Below are 18,500 nucleotides of genomic sequence, written 5' to 3'. Positions count from 1 at the left end.
TTAGTTCTTTAGTTACATTCCAGAGAACACGTTTTGTTGTTTTGTGAACGACTTAAAAAAAACCGTCCCACAACCTGCAAGCTTTCTTACACAGCCCACAACAGAAACATCACGACAGAGGCTGCGCCAATCTGCGACAATGTGATTAGACAAAGGAAGATCTTCACAATAACTGTTGTGCCGGCAACTCGTGTTTTACCCACAAATACGTAATTTGCAATATGTTTCACAAGTTCAGCTTACTTCCCTCAAACCAATTTTTTTGACGAATATTGATTCGACGAATGTGTTTACTCTGATTGCATCGCCACTGCAGTCCATCACGTCTGTCTTTGCGAGCTGAACGCGTCACAGGCCGAGAATATTTAGAGCACAATCTTTCTTTAGCAATGAATCCGTAATCCATGCACCATCTCACTGCACCAACACACTGTCTCCTCCTACAAATTAAAACGAAAACGCTGAAATACGAACCAATATTATTACGAAATCTCACTATATTCCGCTAAACGTACATTCTAGAAAATTATTACTGAACTCAGTGACCAATCTTACAATGCATGTCTCCATAACGAAACGAGAAATTATCGAATTGCTTCTTGCGCAAAAACAACATGAAACCAGAAATAAGATGAAATCGTTATCTTGTTCCGAAATAAATCGTTTGAATGTCATGTTCTTATTCGCTATCATCAGTGATCTGGCTACAATACACTGTGAGTAACGTTACTATTCTGATGCTATGAGATTTTTACTCTGCAGCACCATAACGTTATTCTTAAGAAAACAAAAACAAAAAATAATTGATATTGTATTAAGGTAAATGTGCAGCAAAAATAGTATTAACTTCTTGCACATAACTTATAACAGTTGTTGATTTAAATAAAACAGTTCGAATTTCACATTACTTTAATATTGGGACAGTTGGCAGTATAGCACTGTTTTTGAGTTAGAAGGCAGTGTTTGGTTACAAGTGTGTCAGTCCACCAACTGTCCAGACGGTACAGTCCAACGCAAAACTATAACCAGTTTTGGTACGCAACTTGCGACTTTTCATCAAGCGAAAGGTAAACCAACGATTCAAAAGCGTGGACCGTATAGACCCTCCGTCGTCAAACTTTTTTGCTCAAGAGCCAATACGGAATTTTTTTTTTTTTTTTTTTTGGGGGGGGGGGGGGGCGCTCGCAACTCAGGCCGCATATGTACAGCTCTTATTATTAATTTGTAACTCACATAAAGTAATATGTTACGAGCTCAAATAGACTATCTGTAGTAAGGATACGATAAGTTTGCCGAAGGTCCCAAAGTAATGATGATTTTAAGTCGGCAACAATCGAAACAATCCGTGTCCATTATTACTGTTTCAGATTGCTGCCACACTCAGCTACCACAAAGTTGAGGCTGAAATTGCCTAACGAAACGATGCTGTGCTGTCTGAATGAGCGGACGGTTAATTAATAACAGTAGCTACATTTATGTTTAAATACATTACACAATACGAGAAGAGCTCACAAAAGTATATTAAATGTTTTGAATCTCATGTTTTACTACACTCGTAGCGTTTTATTACAGAAGCCTTGCTCCAAACATGTAATGCATTTGAAGGTGGCCGTCCCTATAATGCGCGTTCACGAACCCATGATAATTCCGTGTCAAAATTTATACCGTAGCAGCTGACCGTTATGAGCCACGCACACCCCTGAGGTACCAACACTGGAAAACGAACCAAACATTACCCATCTCACATCCTTTTAACCCTTCAGTGACGGCAGTAGTTATCCCTCTGCCCCTGAGGTAAGCGGCCAACTTTACTTTGCTCACGGCAGAATTCACAAACGTCAATAAAAATTAAACACGTCATAAAATATTGCTGTCTCGGTAAGTATTTATATTCGCTGGTGGGCAGGAAAACTATCTTTAAGAAGCTCTTAACGGTAATTTACGTTTTTGATTTTGGCTATGTATTATAAAATACACTTAGGTGACAAAATTCATGGGATACTTTCTAATGTCTTGTCAGGCCTCCTTTTGCTCTGAGTAGTGCAGTAACACGACGTGCAAGTCCCCAGCAGAAATAGTGGTCCGCCATAACTGCGAAGTGTTGTCGGTGCAGGATTCTGTGCATGAACGGACCTCTCGATTAGGTCCCATAAATGTCTGTTTAGACTCATGTCGCGCCCGACATGAGTCTCAGTGGCCAGGCATGGCGCATTGTCACCCATAAAAATTCCATCATTGTTTGGGTACATGGATGGTGCAAATGGTCTCGAAGTAGACGAAGATAACCATTTCCAATCAACGGCCGGTTCAGTTGTACCACTCCATACAAACACAGCTCACATTATTATGGATCTACCACCAGCTTGCACGGTGCCTTGTTGGTAACTTGGAACCATGGCTTCGTGGGGTCTGCACCACACTCTAACACTGCCATCAACCCTTACCAACTGAAATCGGGGCTCATCTGACCAGGCCACGGTTTTCCACTGGTTTAGGGTCCAACAGATATGGCAACGAGGTGCTGCAGACGATGTCATGATGTTAGCAAAGGCTTTCGCGTCAGTCATCTGCTGCCATAGCCCATTAACGCCATATATCGCTGCACTGGCCTTATGGAATCGTTCCTCGTATCTGCCACATTCATTCCTCGCAGTTCACCTTGCTTGTTAGCACTGACAACTCAACGCAAATGTCGCTGCTCTCGGTCATTGAGTGAAGGCCGTCGGCCACTGCGTTGTCCGTGGTGAGAGGTAATGCCTGAAACTTGGTATTCACGACACACTCTTGACACTGTGGATGTCCAAATACCGAATTACCAAACAATGTCCGAATCGAAGCGTCCAGCGAGTCTAGCTCTAATCACCATTCCGTTTTCAGTCGGTTAATTCCCGTTGTCCGGCTATTATAAGGTCGGAAACCTTTCCACAACAATCACCTGAGTACAAATGGCAGAGCTGCCAAAACACTGCCTTTTATTCCTTGTGTACGTGACACTCAGTGCACAACTGAGAACAGCGGGCCCCACGAACACTACTGGGGCCGAAGTCGACAGCCAGTCGGAAGAGACTGTCGACCGTGACGACGACATGTTGCCGTAACCAGCGACAAGCTCTACCGTGTGTCGTTCGAATTCGAAGGCGACGGTTGTCTGGAAAAAAATGTCGACTACCGAAATTTTGCGTTTACTTTTGGAAGAGGAGGAAGTTGATTTTTTTTTTTGTACCAATATTTAGGGAGAAGACGTCCAGTCAACTATGTTCAACGACGCAAGGAAGATTTCTACATGTTAGAAAAACATTTGAGAAGTGATGATGAATAATTCACATCTTATTGCAGATAAAGTAAAAACAATTTAATTTTGTTCTGAAATTAATTTGTGAGGAATTACAACTAAGAACTGCAACAGATGTAATCACAATCGAGGAAAAAATATTGTTAACGTTAAGGTATAGTATTTATACTGGCTTGTATCATATTTTCACTTTCTTGTACACTGAAATTACGCTGTTCGTGAACAGGTTGTAGCGTCGTATCAGTAGGCTCTTGAGGTGAGTATGCATACATCGTAACGTGGAAATAGAAGGCTTGAAAGCGTATCGTCACATCACTGGATTGGTTGCAGAGTATCTTTGCGGACAGCCGCGTCTGCAAGAGTAGAGCACGGGGCACGGAGCTGTTGTGCTGTGGGTAGCTCTACATGTGAATGGCATTGTTATGAAAGTTCTAGTTCAAATGGTTCACATGGCTCTGAGCACTATGGGGCTTCACATCTGAGGTCATCAGTCAGTCCCCTAGAACTACTTACACCTAACTAACCTAAGGACATCACACACATCCATGCCCGAGGCAGGATTCGAAACTGCTACCGTAGCGGTCGCGCGGTTCCAGACTGAAGCGCCTAGAACCGCTCGGCCACTCTGGCCGGCAAGGTTCTAGTATTGCTACAAATGCTATTACAGTGAAGTAATGGAGATATGGAGGTGAATTCAGTGAAAAGGGTCGCAAAGTAGTAATGAAATATGAGCAGTGCCGCCGAGAAAGTGTTACGAGTATCCGCTCGTTGCTTGCCGTACCGTAAAGTAGCAATCATCCGCGCCGTGGTCGGTCTCCCAGAATAAACTAATATGAATCAGTAAAAATTAGCGACCACAAAAGAGTGCAATCAAGTGCCAGTGTCTTGTAGCGAGCGTGAGAACATGCGTTCGGTCATCGCGTTCCCGTATCATCAACAATCAACCGCGCCGCGACGGTTACGCGCACGCTCGTACAATTGAGAACTGTGAACTGTAAATTAACTTTATGAGGAGTGTTATATTATTACTAGTGTCAAGGAGGACTGGTACCAGATGTGTGTATGTGTGTGTGTGTGTGTGTGTGTGTGTGTGTGACGAGCGTAAGAACTTTCGTTCGATCATTCGGCTTCCGCATCATCATCATCATCAATCATTCGCGTCGCGTCAGTTTCGCGTACGCTCGTCCGAGTGATATTGTGTACAGATAATCATCAAGAAGGTTAATTAGGATAGAATGTAAACTGTGCAATCTGCGATTTTCTTACCGTCTCAGAATATCGGTAGTTCATACCAGACGTAGGGCAGAACTGTGTTTAATGTTGAGTGGCTCCCCTAAATCCGCTTGCATATTTAGATACATAATTTCAGGCAAGCCAGCAGCAGTGTGGAGCAGAACAATACGACCGCCGCGGGCGTATCAGGTACGTGGTGTGGACAGGGCTCACGGTCCGGAGCGAAAACAGTTTTAGGTACCCTCGCCATTTGTAACCCCGGGCTTCGAAATAATGTAAGGAATCTGAGTGACATTAATTAATTAAATGACACTTCGGTACTGAACTATCAGTGATAATACTATCATCCCACGATTGCTCAGCAGTATCATCCCACTCCACCCTTTCACCACGTTAGTGCCGCCAGTTCTATGCTGAGATACGGTTTCAAGAAAACTGTCTATCTACTGTCCATTCAGAGTCTTCAGTGCAGCGGGCCCCGTTCCTGATTTATTATTGCGCTTGAATCTATTGTTGAAGTCTTTAAAGTGTTACCCCCACCTTCTTTTACAATCCTTACCTGTAATGAAAATTACGACATACATTTTACATGTTAAAATTCAAATATTAGTCACAACTTCTTACTTATGTCATGTATACTTACAGAACACATGGTCTACATAAATAATGAAAACAAATTCTTTTTTTCCTTATTTTTCAGATTCATGCCCACGGGAGAAACTTTTGAATCTTTGTCATACACTTATCGCATATCGGACGGCTATATCTGCCGGCAAATGAAAATACTTTTAAGCACGCTGAACAAGATTTCTGGCAGAAATGGAATATACCAAACTGTGTGGGTAATACTGATGGCAAACAAGTGCGCATAAAGTAATTACCTGATGAAGACACACTCTAAGAGTTGCACGATTGGATTGGGGAAAAGAAATTTTTAACTATCGTTTGTGTCGAGCTCGTCGAGTAGTAGAAAACGTCTTTGGGTAATTGTCTCTTAAGTATTCAGAGAGTTTTAAACACCAACTGCAAATTTTACCAGAATCAGTTAATGACCTGATTACAATAGCTTGTTGCCTACATAATATTCTGCGAGTGCGAGGTGCTTATCTTGAAGATCAACCAATCCCAATTTATTGAAGTGAGACAAGTATGACCGAATTGGCATACAACGGAGGTTTTTCAGTGTCGGATTTGAGATGAAAGACAAGTATAACCTTTTTTTAATCCACAGGGCGGAGTATCATGACAAGATAATGCTATAAATAACCGTAACTGATCTTCACGAACTTAACGTAACTAATCTGAATACTATCTACAAATTAACATAAATGAAGATATGTATTGTTGTGTACATAGCTCCGCGTGGTCAGCGCGTACACAACTTTCCCACTAGAGTGCGGCCCGCTAACCACAACAGCGCAGGCGCACCGCTCGTCCGTCTCCGCACTACGAGATGGCGCTGTCTTACAGACGGACCAAATTCTGCTTCCGCCGATCCGCGTATTAACATGTAACGCAGCCAATGAGATTGCTGCTAACGTAGAACCTTTCCTCCTCGCGGATCACACTCGCGCAGTGATACATGAACGCGCGAGGTATTATTACGAGTGTACAGACCGCTGATTAGTCAGTCTGCCTCAGTCTGCATTTTTCTGTACCAGTCTATAGTCAAGTTCCAGTCTTCCCCTAATAAGATTATCATATTCCTGTACATAGCCATGAAGATAAATGAATAGACACTTTGTCAAGTATCAGAGATATGTGAGAATAAGATTAACGTACCAAGACCAAAGGAACTTCAGATTGTCAATTGTAAACAGCATCCAGAATCAAGTTACGTAAATCTATGCTTTTTATTATTTTAATAAATGTGTGTGAAAATTAATCAAGTTCTGTTTAAAGTTGGTCACCGTCAATCTGCAGTTCGTAGTGCAAGTGGCATTTCTATCGTCTGACTTAACGGCAGAAGATAAACACCGCGAGAGATATTGCTGACACTCGCCTACTTCGTTAGAGCGACAAGTCAAATAATCTGATGGTGTGTGTACCGAAGGTCTTACAGTATGCACACCACATGTATGTATTTTAGTATTTATGAAAATAATTTGATTATATATCATGTTCCTTCATTCATAAATGCGAGTAAACGGCAAAAAGGCGGCGGGCAGATAAAAAAATAATACTCTTTTTTATAGAGCTCGTCCCCTATATCTTTCCTTATACTGTATTTTTGCGTGCATCTAATTTGACGTGATACAGCTGGGGCTGACAGACCAAACCGATCAATTTTTCGTCTTCTTCGCGATTAAAATCCACATTTACGCTCGTCGACACTACCGGTTTGGGAGCAACAACGACGACCGTAGCGCGCGCGACAAGTACAGGCATGATCTGCAGCGCGACACTTGCGCCAGACGTTTAAGAGCTCACATACAAAATAATACAGGGAGAAGCAGAGGGAACGCATGTTTTTTTTTCAACCGCTAGTACGCGGCGACGACAGGGGGTGTTGACCCTGAATGATTGTTGGCAGACTGCCCATAAAATGCAGTTTCAGTGCCTATGGAGCGTAGAGCATCGTGTGTTGGTAGTCGAACAGTACTTGAGAAACAATGATTCCGTAGTCTTTTCCGTCAAAATTTTAGAGTTGGACGTGGAGGTGCAGTGCCTCATCGAAATACTGTACTCCGATGGGTTGCAGGGTTCAGAAGGACTGGATCTGTGATGAAAATGGAACCACGTGGTCCCCCCGTTCAGTTCGTAGTCCAGAAAATGTAGACTGAGTGAGAACGGCAGTTCTTGCTAGTCCAAAACGTCGTTCGCTTCACCGCATATTACATGATGATCGTAAGTTTCACCCATATAAGATAATGATAGTCCAGCAGCTTAGTGAAGGGGGATTTTGTGCAGCGCAGTGAGTTTTGTCGCGTAATGGACGAAATTTTTACGGAAGATTCAGATGCTACTGTCTTCATCATGAGTAATGAATCACATTTTCGTGTAGACGGTTACATCAATGTTCAAAATTGTCGGTATTGGGCGCCAGAGAACCCACACCAAAGACCTCTCTGCAGTTTAATAGTGTGGTGCTACATTTCAAAGATGGGGATTGTTGGACCCTATTTTTTTTTAAGAGGAAGGAACTGCAGTTACTGCGACATCAGCGTGCTACGTTAAAACGTTAAACAACTTTCTTCGCCAGAACTTGAAAGACGTCAAGTGAACATGAGAGAAATACGGTTTCAGCAGGTGGGTGCCAGAGCTCACACAGCGAGAGCATCCATGGATGTGGTTTGACAAATGTTCCCAGGACAAAGTCAACAGTCTACATGAACAATCCTCGCACAATCGATGTCCTGAAGAATTCCATTCGTCAGGAAATTGAAGCCGTGCCGAATGAAATGTTGGAGAGAGCCATACGTAACATTCCCGAGAGGATCCAAATTTGTATCAAGCAAGAACGACGTCATCGCCAGGACATTATTTTTCGAACCTAATTAATGTATGTATATTTGAAAACTGCATTTAAAAAGCTATCACGTAATGCTTGTTCTTATTATTTTTACCAAACCGTGTCCCAGTCGTTCAATAGTGAAAAACATGCGTTTCCTCTGCTCTACCCCGTATAAACCAGTTGTGTCGCTGTCGGCGGGCGACACTTGACTGTCGCTGCGTTCGGAATGTAACCTTAACAGTAATAGACTCAATACCTCAAAAGGGCCAACCAAATACGTCGGATGGGGGTGATAAAATGAATCTGATACGGGAAATAAAGAACTACCCTACACTGAGTGCACCAAAATTAGCAAGTGCGCTTCCAAACGAGACTGTAAAGAAAGTGAAGATTCGCACAGCATCGAACGATAGTGGCTACAATGGATCAGTGACTAGACTGAAACTGTATGTGAATGAACGGAATCTAAAGAACTGAACAGACTTCGCTAAAGGGGCCTGAACACTTAAATTTTCAATATATTGAAGCGATCTCACACTATCAATAACATTGACAAAAATTGTCAGTTGGCAATGCGATTTTATACGGTTAAGGTGTCGAAGACCAAAAAAAATTTAAAAAAATGGCGTGTGCTGCAATTATATTACCTATAGCTTGCAAGCACAAAAAACAATGAAAATGGGGAAATGGGTCCGAGATTTGTTGAAAAATGGAGCCACTGGTCACATGTTAATTTACTGACTGAAATCAGTATCACGGAGCCGAAAGATTTTAGATTTTTTTGTGTATTTTGCATCGTAAGACACGTTATTAGTGTCGATACGAGATAAAACAGAGGCAAAATACGTTAATGAGAGAGGCAGTCGCATTCGACGATATATAAGAAGTAACTTCGAGATGTCTAGCGACAGACAAGTCATTCTAATGATCGAAGTTTAGTTCGCAAATATCAGCAAGTAAAATTCTATGGAAACCTATGAAACAGTTATATCTGCCTGGCAAGAACCTGTTCAGGAAATTAACAAACTTTTTTACGCTTTGTAATAATTTTGTGAAACTGACACGCATTCCCCAGACCTCTTACTAGTCACAGCAGATATACGACGTATTTTTCGAAATGGAAGCGTTTTTCAAAACTTCTACGTAACACAACAATCTATACTACATTTTCAAATTAACGAAGCAAGCAATGCCATATGGAATCCTCCTAAAGTGTTGTATACAACGATTATCCTTGCACATGCCTATTAAAACTCTTTTGTGTTAAATGGCTCCTTAAAAATTGAGTCTACGGAATATCATACACAACGGCGAATTGAAAAAATAAACAGCTGACACTAACAGCGCGTCGCTGGTTCCTGACGCTCTGTCAACATCTGAATGGAGAATATTGTCGGACAGTTAATATTTGACCTAACACGTTCAGTATGTATTGGCAATATTGAGAATATTGTTTGATATCCATCAATAACGCTCATCAATATTTCTAGGATTGACAATATGTCAATACACGGCCTCGCATAGTACATGTATTGACAGTTAACAATATCATAGAACGTGTGAGTGTCTCTTAATGAGCTTATTAAAAGCTTTGGTAAAGAGCTTATTCAAAGGAAGGGACATGCTGGAACAACGTCATTTTTACCGACGAAAGTAAAAATAACATTTTTGGTCAGATGGACGAAGGATAGTGTGGCGGAAGAAGAATGAAGAATTTCAAAGTCACAAATGTTAAGCAAACTGTAAAGCATGGGTAAATCATGGATGTGGAAGAGTCCTTGTTCCACATTTGGACCGAGCAGATTAGTGTTCACTGGCTGTGTTACGGACCATTACGTCTATCTAAACATATTAAAAAACAAGTTACCCACAACTGCTGCAAAAAAATGAATATAGTAAACGCTTTCATGTTTCACAAAGATCCAAAATATACAGTTTGCTTTGTGCAGAAATATTTGTCGTATAGCTGGCCAAATGTTTTACAAGCAGCAGCCCAATCACCTGACTTCAACCTTATTCACAATGGGGGGGGGGAGAACTTGATTGATATACTGGAAAAACACCAATACCTTCTAAAAAGAACGTTAATGCATCAATTAAAAGAAGATTGACACAGTCTGTGTACTGACTATTTAAAAAAAAAAAAGACCATTTGCAGTATGCCACAGCATTTGAAAGAAGTGATAACAACAGAATGGCTTCCTTACTATACACTGAAACATACTTATCACAAAGATTTGTCTTCAAATAATTACACTGAAGAGCAAAAGAAACTGGTGCTGGTGCAACTGCCTAATATTGTGTAGGCCCTCACAAGCACGCAGAAGTGCCGCAACACGACATGGCATGGACTCGACTAATGTCGGAAGTAGTGCTGGAGGGAATTGACACCACGAGTCCGTAAGAGTATGAGGGAGTCGAGATCTCTTCTGCACATCATGTTGCAAGGCATCCCAGATATGCTCAATAAGGTTAATGTGTGAAGAGTTTGGTGGCCAGTGGAAGTGTTTAAACTCAGAAGAGTGTTTCTGGAGCGATTCTGTAGCAATGCTGGATGTGAGGGGAACCGCATTGTCCTGCTGGAATTGCCCAAGTACGTCGGAATGCACATTGGATATGAATGGAAGCAGGTGATCAGACAGGATGCTTACATACGTGTCACCTATCAGAGTCGTATCTAGACATATTAGGGGTCCCATATCACTCCAACTGCACAGGCCCCACACCATTACAGAGCCTCCATCAACTCAAACAGTCTCCCGCTGACATGGAGGGTCCATGGATTCGTAAGGTTGTCTCCATACCCGTACATGTCCATCTGTTCGACACAATTTTGAAACGAGACTCGTCCAACCAGGCAACAAGTTTCCAGTCATCAACAGTCCAATGTCTCTGTTGTCGGGCCGAGGCCAGGGTACAGTCATCAAGGATACATAAGTGGACCTTCAGCTCCAAAAGCCCATATTGATGCCTTTTGATGAATTGTTCACACAAGACATTTGTTTATGGCCCAGCATTGAACTCTGCAGCAATTTACGGAAGGCTGCACTTCTGTCACATTGAACAATTCTCTTCACTCGTCTTCATTCCCATTCTTGCAGGAACATTTTCCATCCACAGTGATGTCAGAGATTTGATGTTTTACCGGATTAGTGATATTCAAGGTACGCTCATGTAATGGTCATATGGGAAAATCCCCACTTCACTGCAATCTAGCAGATGGTGTGTCCCATCACAGGTGCACCGACTATAACAACACATTCAAACTCACTTAAATCTTGATAACCTACGATTTTAACAGGAGTAATCAATCTAACAACTGTGCCAGATGCTTATCATCTTATATAGCCACTGTCGACTGCAGTGCCATATTCTACCTGTTTACATGTCTCTGTATTTGGATACGCATGCCTATACCAGTTTCTTTGGCACCTCATTGTAGTTCTGATAAAGTGTCCAAATATTAAATATAAAAATAGGCTCATGTTATATTTAAATTGCATTATTAAAGAACTTTTGTAAGTTACGTCAATAAGCTATATTCTATTATTTGCAGGGCACATAATATAATACTTGGTTATGATTTTTGTTTGTTTTGTGAAGAATTAAGTTATGATGCCACAAAGTAAAAAAATTATGTTGTGGTTGTTTTCAGACTAATGACTGGTCTGATGCAGCTCTCCATGCTACTCTACCCTGTGCAAGGTCCCCCCTCCCACATTCTTCCAGTATGAAATTGGTGATTCCTTGATGCCTCACATTATGTCCTATCAACCGATCCCTTCTTGTAGTCAGGCTGTGCCACAGATTTCTCTTCACCACATTTCTATTCAATACCTTCTCATTACTTACATGATCTGCCCATTTAATCTTCAGCATTCTTCTATAGCATCACATTTCGAAAGCTTCTATTCTCTATCTGTCTAAATTATTTATCGTCCATGTTTCACTTCCATACATGGCTAAACTCTAAACAAATACTATCAGAAAAGACTTCCTGATACTTAAATCTATACCCTGTGTTAACAAACCTCTCTTCTTCAGAAACGCTTTTATTGTGACATCAGCGTCTACATTTTATATCCTCTCTACTTCGGCCATTAACAGCTATTTTGCTGCCCAAACAGTAAAACTCAACTGCCACTTTAAGTGTCTCATTTCCTAATCTAATTCCTTCTGCACCACCTGACTTAATTCGACTACATTCCATTAGCCTTGTTCTGATTTTGTCGATGTTGATTTTATATTCTCCTTTCAAGACACTGTCCAATCCATTCAACTATTCTTCCAAGTCCTTTGCTGTCTCTGACAGAATTCCAATGTCATTGGCAAACCTCAAAGTTTTTTATTTCTTTTCAAAGGACTTTAATTCCTAATCCAAATTTTTCTTTGTTTAGCTTGCTCGATATACAGATTAAATAACATATGTTATAAACATGTTTCTCTTTCCTTAACCTATCTTCTATAAGAAGTCAGAGCCAGTATTGCTCGCGTGTTCCTACATTTCTCCAGAATCCAAACTGGTCTTCCCCAAGGTCGGCTCCTACCAGTTCTTCCATCCTCCAGTAAAGAATGCTTGTTAGTATTTTGCAAACATGACTTATTAAAATGATAGTTTGGTAATTTCCACACATCAGCACCTGATTTCTTTGGAACTGGAATTATATTCTTCTTGAAATTTGAGAGTATTTCGCCTGTCTCATAATCTTGCTCACCAGATGGAAGAGTTTCATAACGGCCGGCTCTTCGAAGGCTATCAGTAGATCTAACGGAATGTTGTCTACCCCTGGAGCCTTGGTTAGACTTCACTGTGTCTGAATATTAACATTACTCCCAATACTGTCACCCATCAGGCTACGAGCAACAGAAACAAGAAACAAATTGCAACTTTACAATGATGTGTAACAACTAGGGACTCCAGAACTGTATTTTAGTCCTAATGTAAGTCCAAATCTTATGCACATTCAGGAATTTTGAAAAATAAGTTTTACATATTTCCTTCCCCATGTAGCCTACTGTAAGATCATTGATGATGCTCTCGCTTGTCTTATAGAAAATTGAATGAACTGCACTTTTCTTGATTCAGATGATAACACTATTTACTAAGAACCAATCAACAGTACTCTACAATATTTCATTTATTATTCCTCCTGTTGTTACAGCTCTGTTGAGCTTGAATATGATGCAGAAAATGAATGGAGGAATGGATGTAACAGCCTCTTTCCTTTAAGATCCACAGTTAATTACTTCACACAATATTTTTATTTCTATCCCGTGTTGAATAAGCATTTTATTTATGTGAGCTGTATTACCGTAGAATGTACTTCCACTATATGACAAGTGATGAAAAGTTCACGAAATAAGACAGCACTCTTTCCTACAGGTCAACACAGTGAGCTCCACTCATCAGTGCAAAATGTGGTGAAATTAGTTTATCTGTGTTTGACTTCATTCTGACTTATTATTCAGTTAGTCACAAATGAAATTCATACAGAACATTATGAGTTGACAGCATCAAAATACCAGTGTAGAAATCAGCAGAAGCTAGTTTAACCCTCGAGCAGTTGTGTGGGTTGACTGATTCAGGCAGAGTTCAATGTTTTGTTCTGAATTCTGATTTCTCGTTGTGGAACTGCTGGCGATTATACCTATCCTCAAGCTGGACCACAGTTAATCATCTGTGTTGTTGCTGGAGTTTAAGTGGGAAAGCATTGTCAATAATTGCTGTTTATTTTTGTCCATGCTCTGTTTGGTATACAGAGTCAACCACACGACTGGTAAGGTAAGTAAAATTATTTAATATTAATTATTTATACGATCATTTTTATGGGTTAAAATCTTTCATTATCAAATAAGTTTCATTTATGTTTGCACTTCTAGAGCTTGTTTCTGAAAAAGGGCTCTCAAATGAGGAAATTTCAAAGCTAAAGGGTATGAGGTACTGGCAGCATTGAATCTGTGAGGATGGGTCATGAGTCTTGCTGGGGTAGCTCAATTGTTAGAGCACTCGCCCGCAAAAGGCAAAGGTCTGGAGTTCGAGTCTCGGTCCGGCACACAGTTTTAATCTGCCAGGAAGTTTCTTCATATAAAAGCTTTTAAATGATGAATCTGATGACAGCAAATATTCTGTATGTGACTGATCTGATGGAGTAAGAATAAATATGAGTTAGCATTCACAACAGTGAATCAGAAACAGAAGTGGGTTCTTTAGAGGGAAACACACATATACATGCGGGTGCCAAAAAGAGAAAAAAATACAGAATTATTTTTAAAAGCAACATATTTTCAAATTCCCTTCAAAATACTCTTCATTACAGCTAATACATTTGTCCCAACAGTGCTCCCGCTGTTTGAAACATTTTTGTAGTCATCTGTAGAAATGGCTGATGGTTCCTCCCTCATTCTTTTCTTAACTTTTTCAGTGATGTCAAATTGGAGCCCTTTTCATGCGTGGAAATACGAAATAGTCGCATGGAGCCAGATCAGGAGAGTAAGGTTCACGGAACAGCAGAACCATGCCATTTTTAGCCAAAAACTGTCTAACAGAGATGACTGTGTGTGCAGGTGCATCGTCATGACGGAAGAACTAGTCTCCTGTCTGCCACAAAAGGGGTCTCTTTTGATGGGTACTGCAACCCGCTAGTGTCTGACAGTTGATCAATTGTCCGTTGACGGTCTGCGAGCACAAGCTCTCAATTTATTTTCAATATTTTTGTCAATTCGGGCAGGTGAAGGACGTCCAGAACAAGGTTCGTCATCAATTGACATGTTGCCATTTTTAAATCAAGCAAACCACTTGCACATTTGAGTTTTTCCCATAGCATCATCTTGTTGTTTTCAATATTAAAACAGTTTCAGCAACATTTTTACTGAGAAGAAAACAAAACTTCACAGCTGCAAGTTGTTTGTTTAAACTTGCCATCAGAAAAAATGAAACCAGAACAAATCAGCGCTAGCAGAAACAATCACTGCAGATGAAACGACTAAGCCAGATAGACAAGACAGGTGGCACTGAACTGGCAATGAGTTGCACTATACAAACCTAGTGGCAGAAATGCATATTACACAAGCTCCGCCCAAGTCAAGGTTATTCTGTTTATATATTGCATCTGAAGAAGAGGATATGCAACATTATGAGATGATGGTGTGACGATTTGGATTTTATTTGTAGATCTTTTGTCTGTAAAGATGGCACAAATAAGTGGCCCAAGGAGAGTGTTATAGCCAAAACAGCAAAAATGCCCTCAAAAAATATAATAAAAATCCTTCCTGGCCCAAAGAGGTCAGCGAAGGATATTACATAGGAAGTGACGGTGTTCAACCAGATTACTAGTGAGGACATGATTGATTCATTAGTGGAATACACCAACATGCATATTAGAAACACAATATACCAAACAACTATTTTAGAGAGAGGGTTGTAAAGGAGAGTCCAATGGAAGAGATCTGTGCTCATACTGGAACCCGTAATTTGACTGGCTTGAGGGGTGGAAATAAAACAATTGTTGAAAAACTTTGGAGTAATTATGGTATGATAACTCTCAGAGCTTGTATGTTACACAGACGGTCCTTATTTCTCCACAGAAGTGTGGGATGTGATGATAAAGTGACAAGCACACAGAGGCATGAAAAAGATGAATTATCAGCAATCAGGTCATATTTGGGTACATTTGTTACAAATTGTAATGAAAACTAAAGTGCAGGAGAGTTTGCAACCATAGATGAGATGCTGAAACCTTGTAGCGGAAGATGTTTGTTCGTCCATTGGAAACATACCAAACAAACTAGCCAAGGGAGGTTTGATATTCTCTCCTATTTTTGATGTCAAAATTTCTACACACCATGAGTTGGATTATATTGTGGAAAACAACCAGATGGCCCTTACAAGGTGTCAAGTAAATGATATGATATATATTAAGCATCGACTGGCAGGAACTATGAATGGATCCTATCAGAATATCACTTTTGAAAACTGGTAATGTAGTTATCCATTGACAATGTAGTTATCCATTGACAATCTCACTTTTGCTGAAACACATCATTTGCATTGAACTCTGAGAAAGAAATAAAACGGAAATCCCACAATTCCTACCACTGAAACCCAGGAAACATTGGGTCCTCACTACTTGAATGACTACAATGTGGCAATGGGAAGGGTTGACATAGTCGACCAGATGTGCAGTAAATACTCTGTGGCTAGTCTAACTGCAAGACGGACAATGGCTGTATGGTTAGCTTCACTATATATAGCTGGCATAGGTGCACAAATATTGTTTCAGTTCAATGTGGAATTCCAAATAAACCAATAAGGATATTTTTGAACAGGTGTCTCAGCAACTTACGAAAGCTCATTTAGTAACAACATCCCACACTCCTACACTTCCAAATGACCTAAAAATATTTTTGGCACCTTATAAATTGGAAGAACATAGACACCTGGAAGAGTCTTCATACAAAAAGAAGAGTCGCTGCATTGTGTGGAGCAGAAAAAAGAATGTTGTTACCACGATTTTTTTTGTCAGTCTTAAGTTGTTTGTGTGCAGAAAGTGTTCTTCCATTGTCTGTGTCAAGTGTGCATGTAACACTGTGGATGAGATGAAGGAACAAAATTTTTGTATACATAACAATAGCAACACACAGAATAAATCACCAGAATATGATACAATAATGCTGTAGAACTAATATGCACAACAAAGTAAACATGGACCAAGTGTAATGTGTGATTATTGTGTGTGTTAGACATCTGTTGCTAAATAAAATGGTAGGGTACTTTTATCAGGTTTTGTAACTACCTATAAGAAAAGAAGAAATGAAGTTCAAACATTAAAATATATGTTTACATATGTAAAAAACGATATCAAGTTAGGCCTAATATTTTTCAATCACAAACATATTAAGGCAGTGTATTTTTCGTGTCCCTACAGAACGCGATGGCAGGTTGACAGTCAACCATACAACTAGTTATGTTACAAAACCTGACACAACTGCTCGTGGGTTAAAACAGTGTCTCAGCATGGGAATGACCACGCATTAAACAAAATGACACTGCTAGTTGGCCATGGTCACAATTATATTTCCGACTAGTAACTACAGGATTTGGAACAGAGTTCCGAACTAACTGGGAGGTCATAAACTGCAGACAATTACAGATAATCAATCGACACGAGAAACTGTATTATTTTCGGACTCTCCCGTGATGTTCCGTGTGTGTGTGTGTGTGTGTGTGTAAACACTCCCACTACAACAAACACTGTTGCTAATTTTCGCATTGTAGCTCTGTGCCCACCACAGAATTTCCAAAGTACCTCGCAATAGCCACTAAAATAATTGTTTCCGACTGATATCTTGACATAACACCCGTATGATCAGAAATGTATATTTATCTTATGTCTCTCAGAATATCTACATTTCGCATCTATTAATGATTATCGGTTGTGTTGTCTTATACTGTATCTACGTCTGTCAGTATCTGCATTGGTAAGTTATTTAAAAATACGCCAAACACTTAAAAGATCTTTGCTGTTTGCATCATTTGAGTTTTCGGCCTGACAACATGAAGGTGTACGCACACATTTGACGAGATTAGGTTCACCTCGCGCATTTTTTAAAAAACAGATTCTTTGATCACATAACAATACGCCTTGTACAATTGGTGGAAACATATCGATATGTTTCACGTAAAATATGCTAGGAATTTATATGTATTAGGGTACTTACAGTGCTTCATCTTTAGGAAACGTAAAGAATTTGAGGTTAGGTCGGCTCTTCTGTGAATTAAAGCATGTTTTCGCAGCACACCTTCTATTGCTCATCTCATGTGAGAATTTTAATGAAACCGTGTTATCGAAACCACACACACTGAAAAGAATATATACCGATATTTTAATATTACGCGCCTCATTTACCGGTGCTTCTGCTAACCGTCACTTGTACTGAAGTGTATTAGTATGCAGTGTAGCCAATCGTAAGGATTCCACAAATTTTACAGTGATGCTGTCTGCAGCTTTCAGGGATAGAGTCAGCAACATGTGTTACTCCTATTTGGACATATTTCGTAATATAAAGGTTTCAAGCTTCCTCATCCACGGTCCACTGTTTTTGTAAGTTCATTTGTTTACCCTGTAACGTCATAGTGTAATGTTATGGAAAGATTAAATTGTCACACATTGTTGTCTTTGCGATAATATAGTGCAACAGTACTCCACTTAGACGAAACGTTATCGTTTTCGGGCTGAGTGAAAGCACGAACTCGACCCACTCTTCTGCACACGTAATAAAAAATATAGAACGTAGTAGAACCACGCCGGATGCTGTTTCTACATCTTTCATATACTCTTGCAGACTACTGCCCTTCACATGTGGTTTGCCATATCTAGTTGGTACCTCGTCGGGACTTTCTGAGATAGGGGTGTAGACATTGTAGACATAGAGAAAAAATTTATTTAATGTAATTACTGTCTATTAGAACATAATTACATGGAACTCGTTGCGGCAGAAGTAGTTGGTACACTATATTTTCCG

At 40.2% G+C, this 18,500-nt stretch overlaps 1 protein-coding gene across 1 annotated transcript in view; it reads right to left on the bottom strand.

The window, feature by feature from the left end:
- The window catches only part of LOC124794911 (zinc finger and SCAN domain-containing protein 2-like), a 164,616-nt gene extending 146,700 nt beyond the window's left edge, over positions 1–17,916 (bottom strand). The window contains exon 1 of the mRNA XM_047258613.1: positions 17,697–17,916. Within this exon, the coding sequence (XP_047114569.1) occupies positions 17,697–17,791 (95 nt within the window). The 5' untranslated portion in view covers positions 17,792–17,916. The remainder of the gene's footprint in view (positions 1–17,696) is intronic.
- Positions 17,917–18,500: the final 584 nt, after the last annotated feature.

This window comes from Schistocerca piceifrons, chromosome 4 (assembly GCF_021461385.2).
Source record: "Schistocerca piceifrons isolate TAMUIC-IGC-003096 chromosome 4, iqSchPice1.1, whole genome shotgun sequence".
NCBI classification, from domain to species: domain Eukaryota; kingdom Metazoa; phylum Arthropoda; class Insecta; order Orthoptera; family Acrididae; genus Schistocerca; species Schistocerca piceifrons.
The sequence above is the reverse complement of the archived record's forward strand: the minus strand, read 5'-3'. Positions and strand labels throughout refer to the sequence as shown.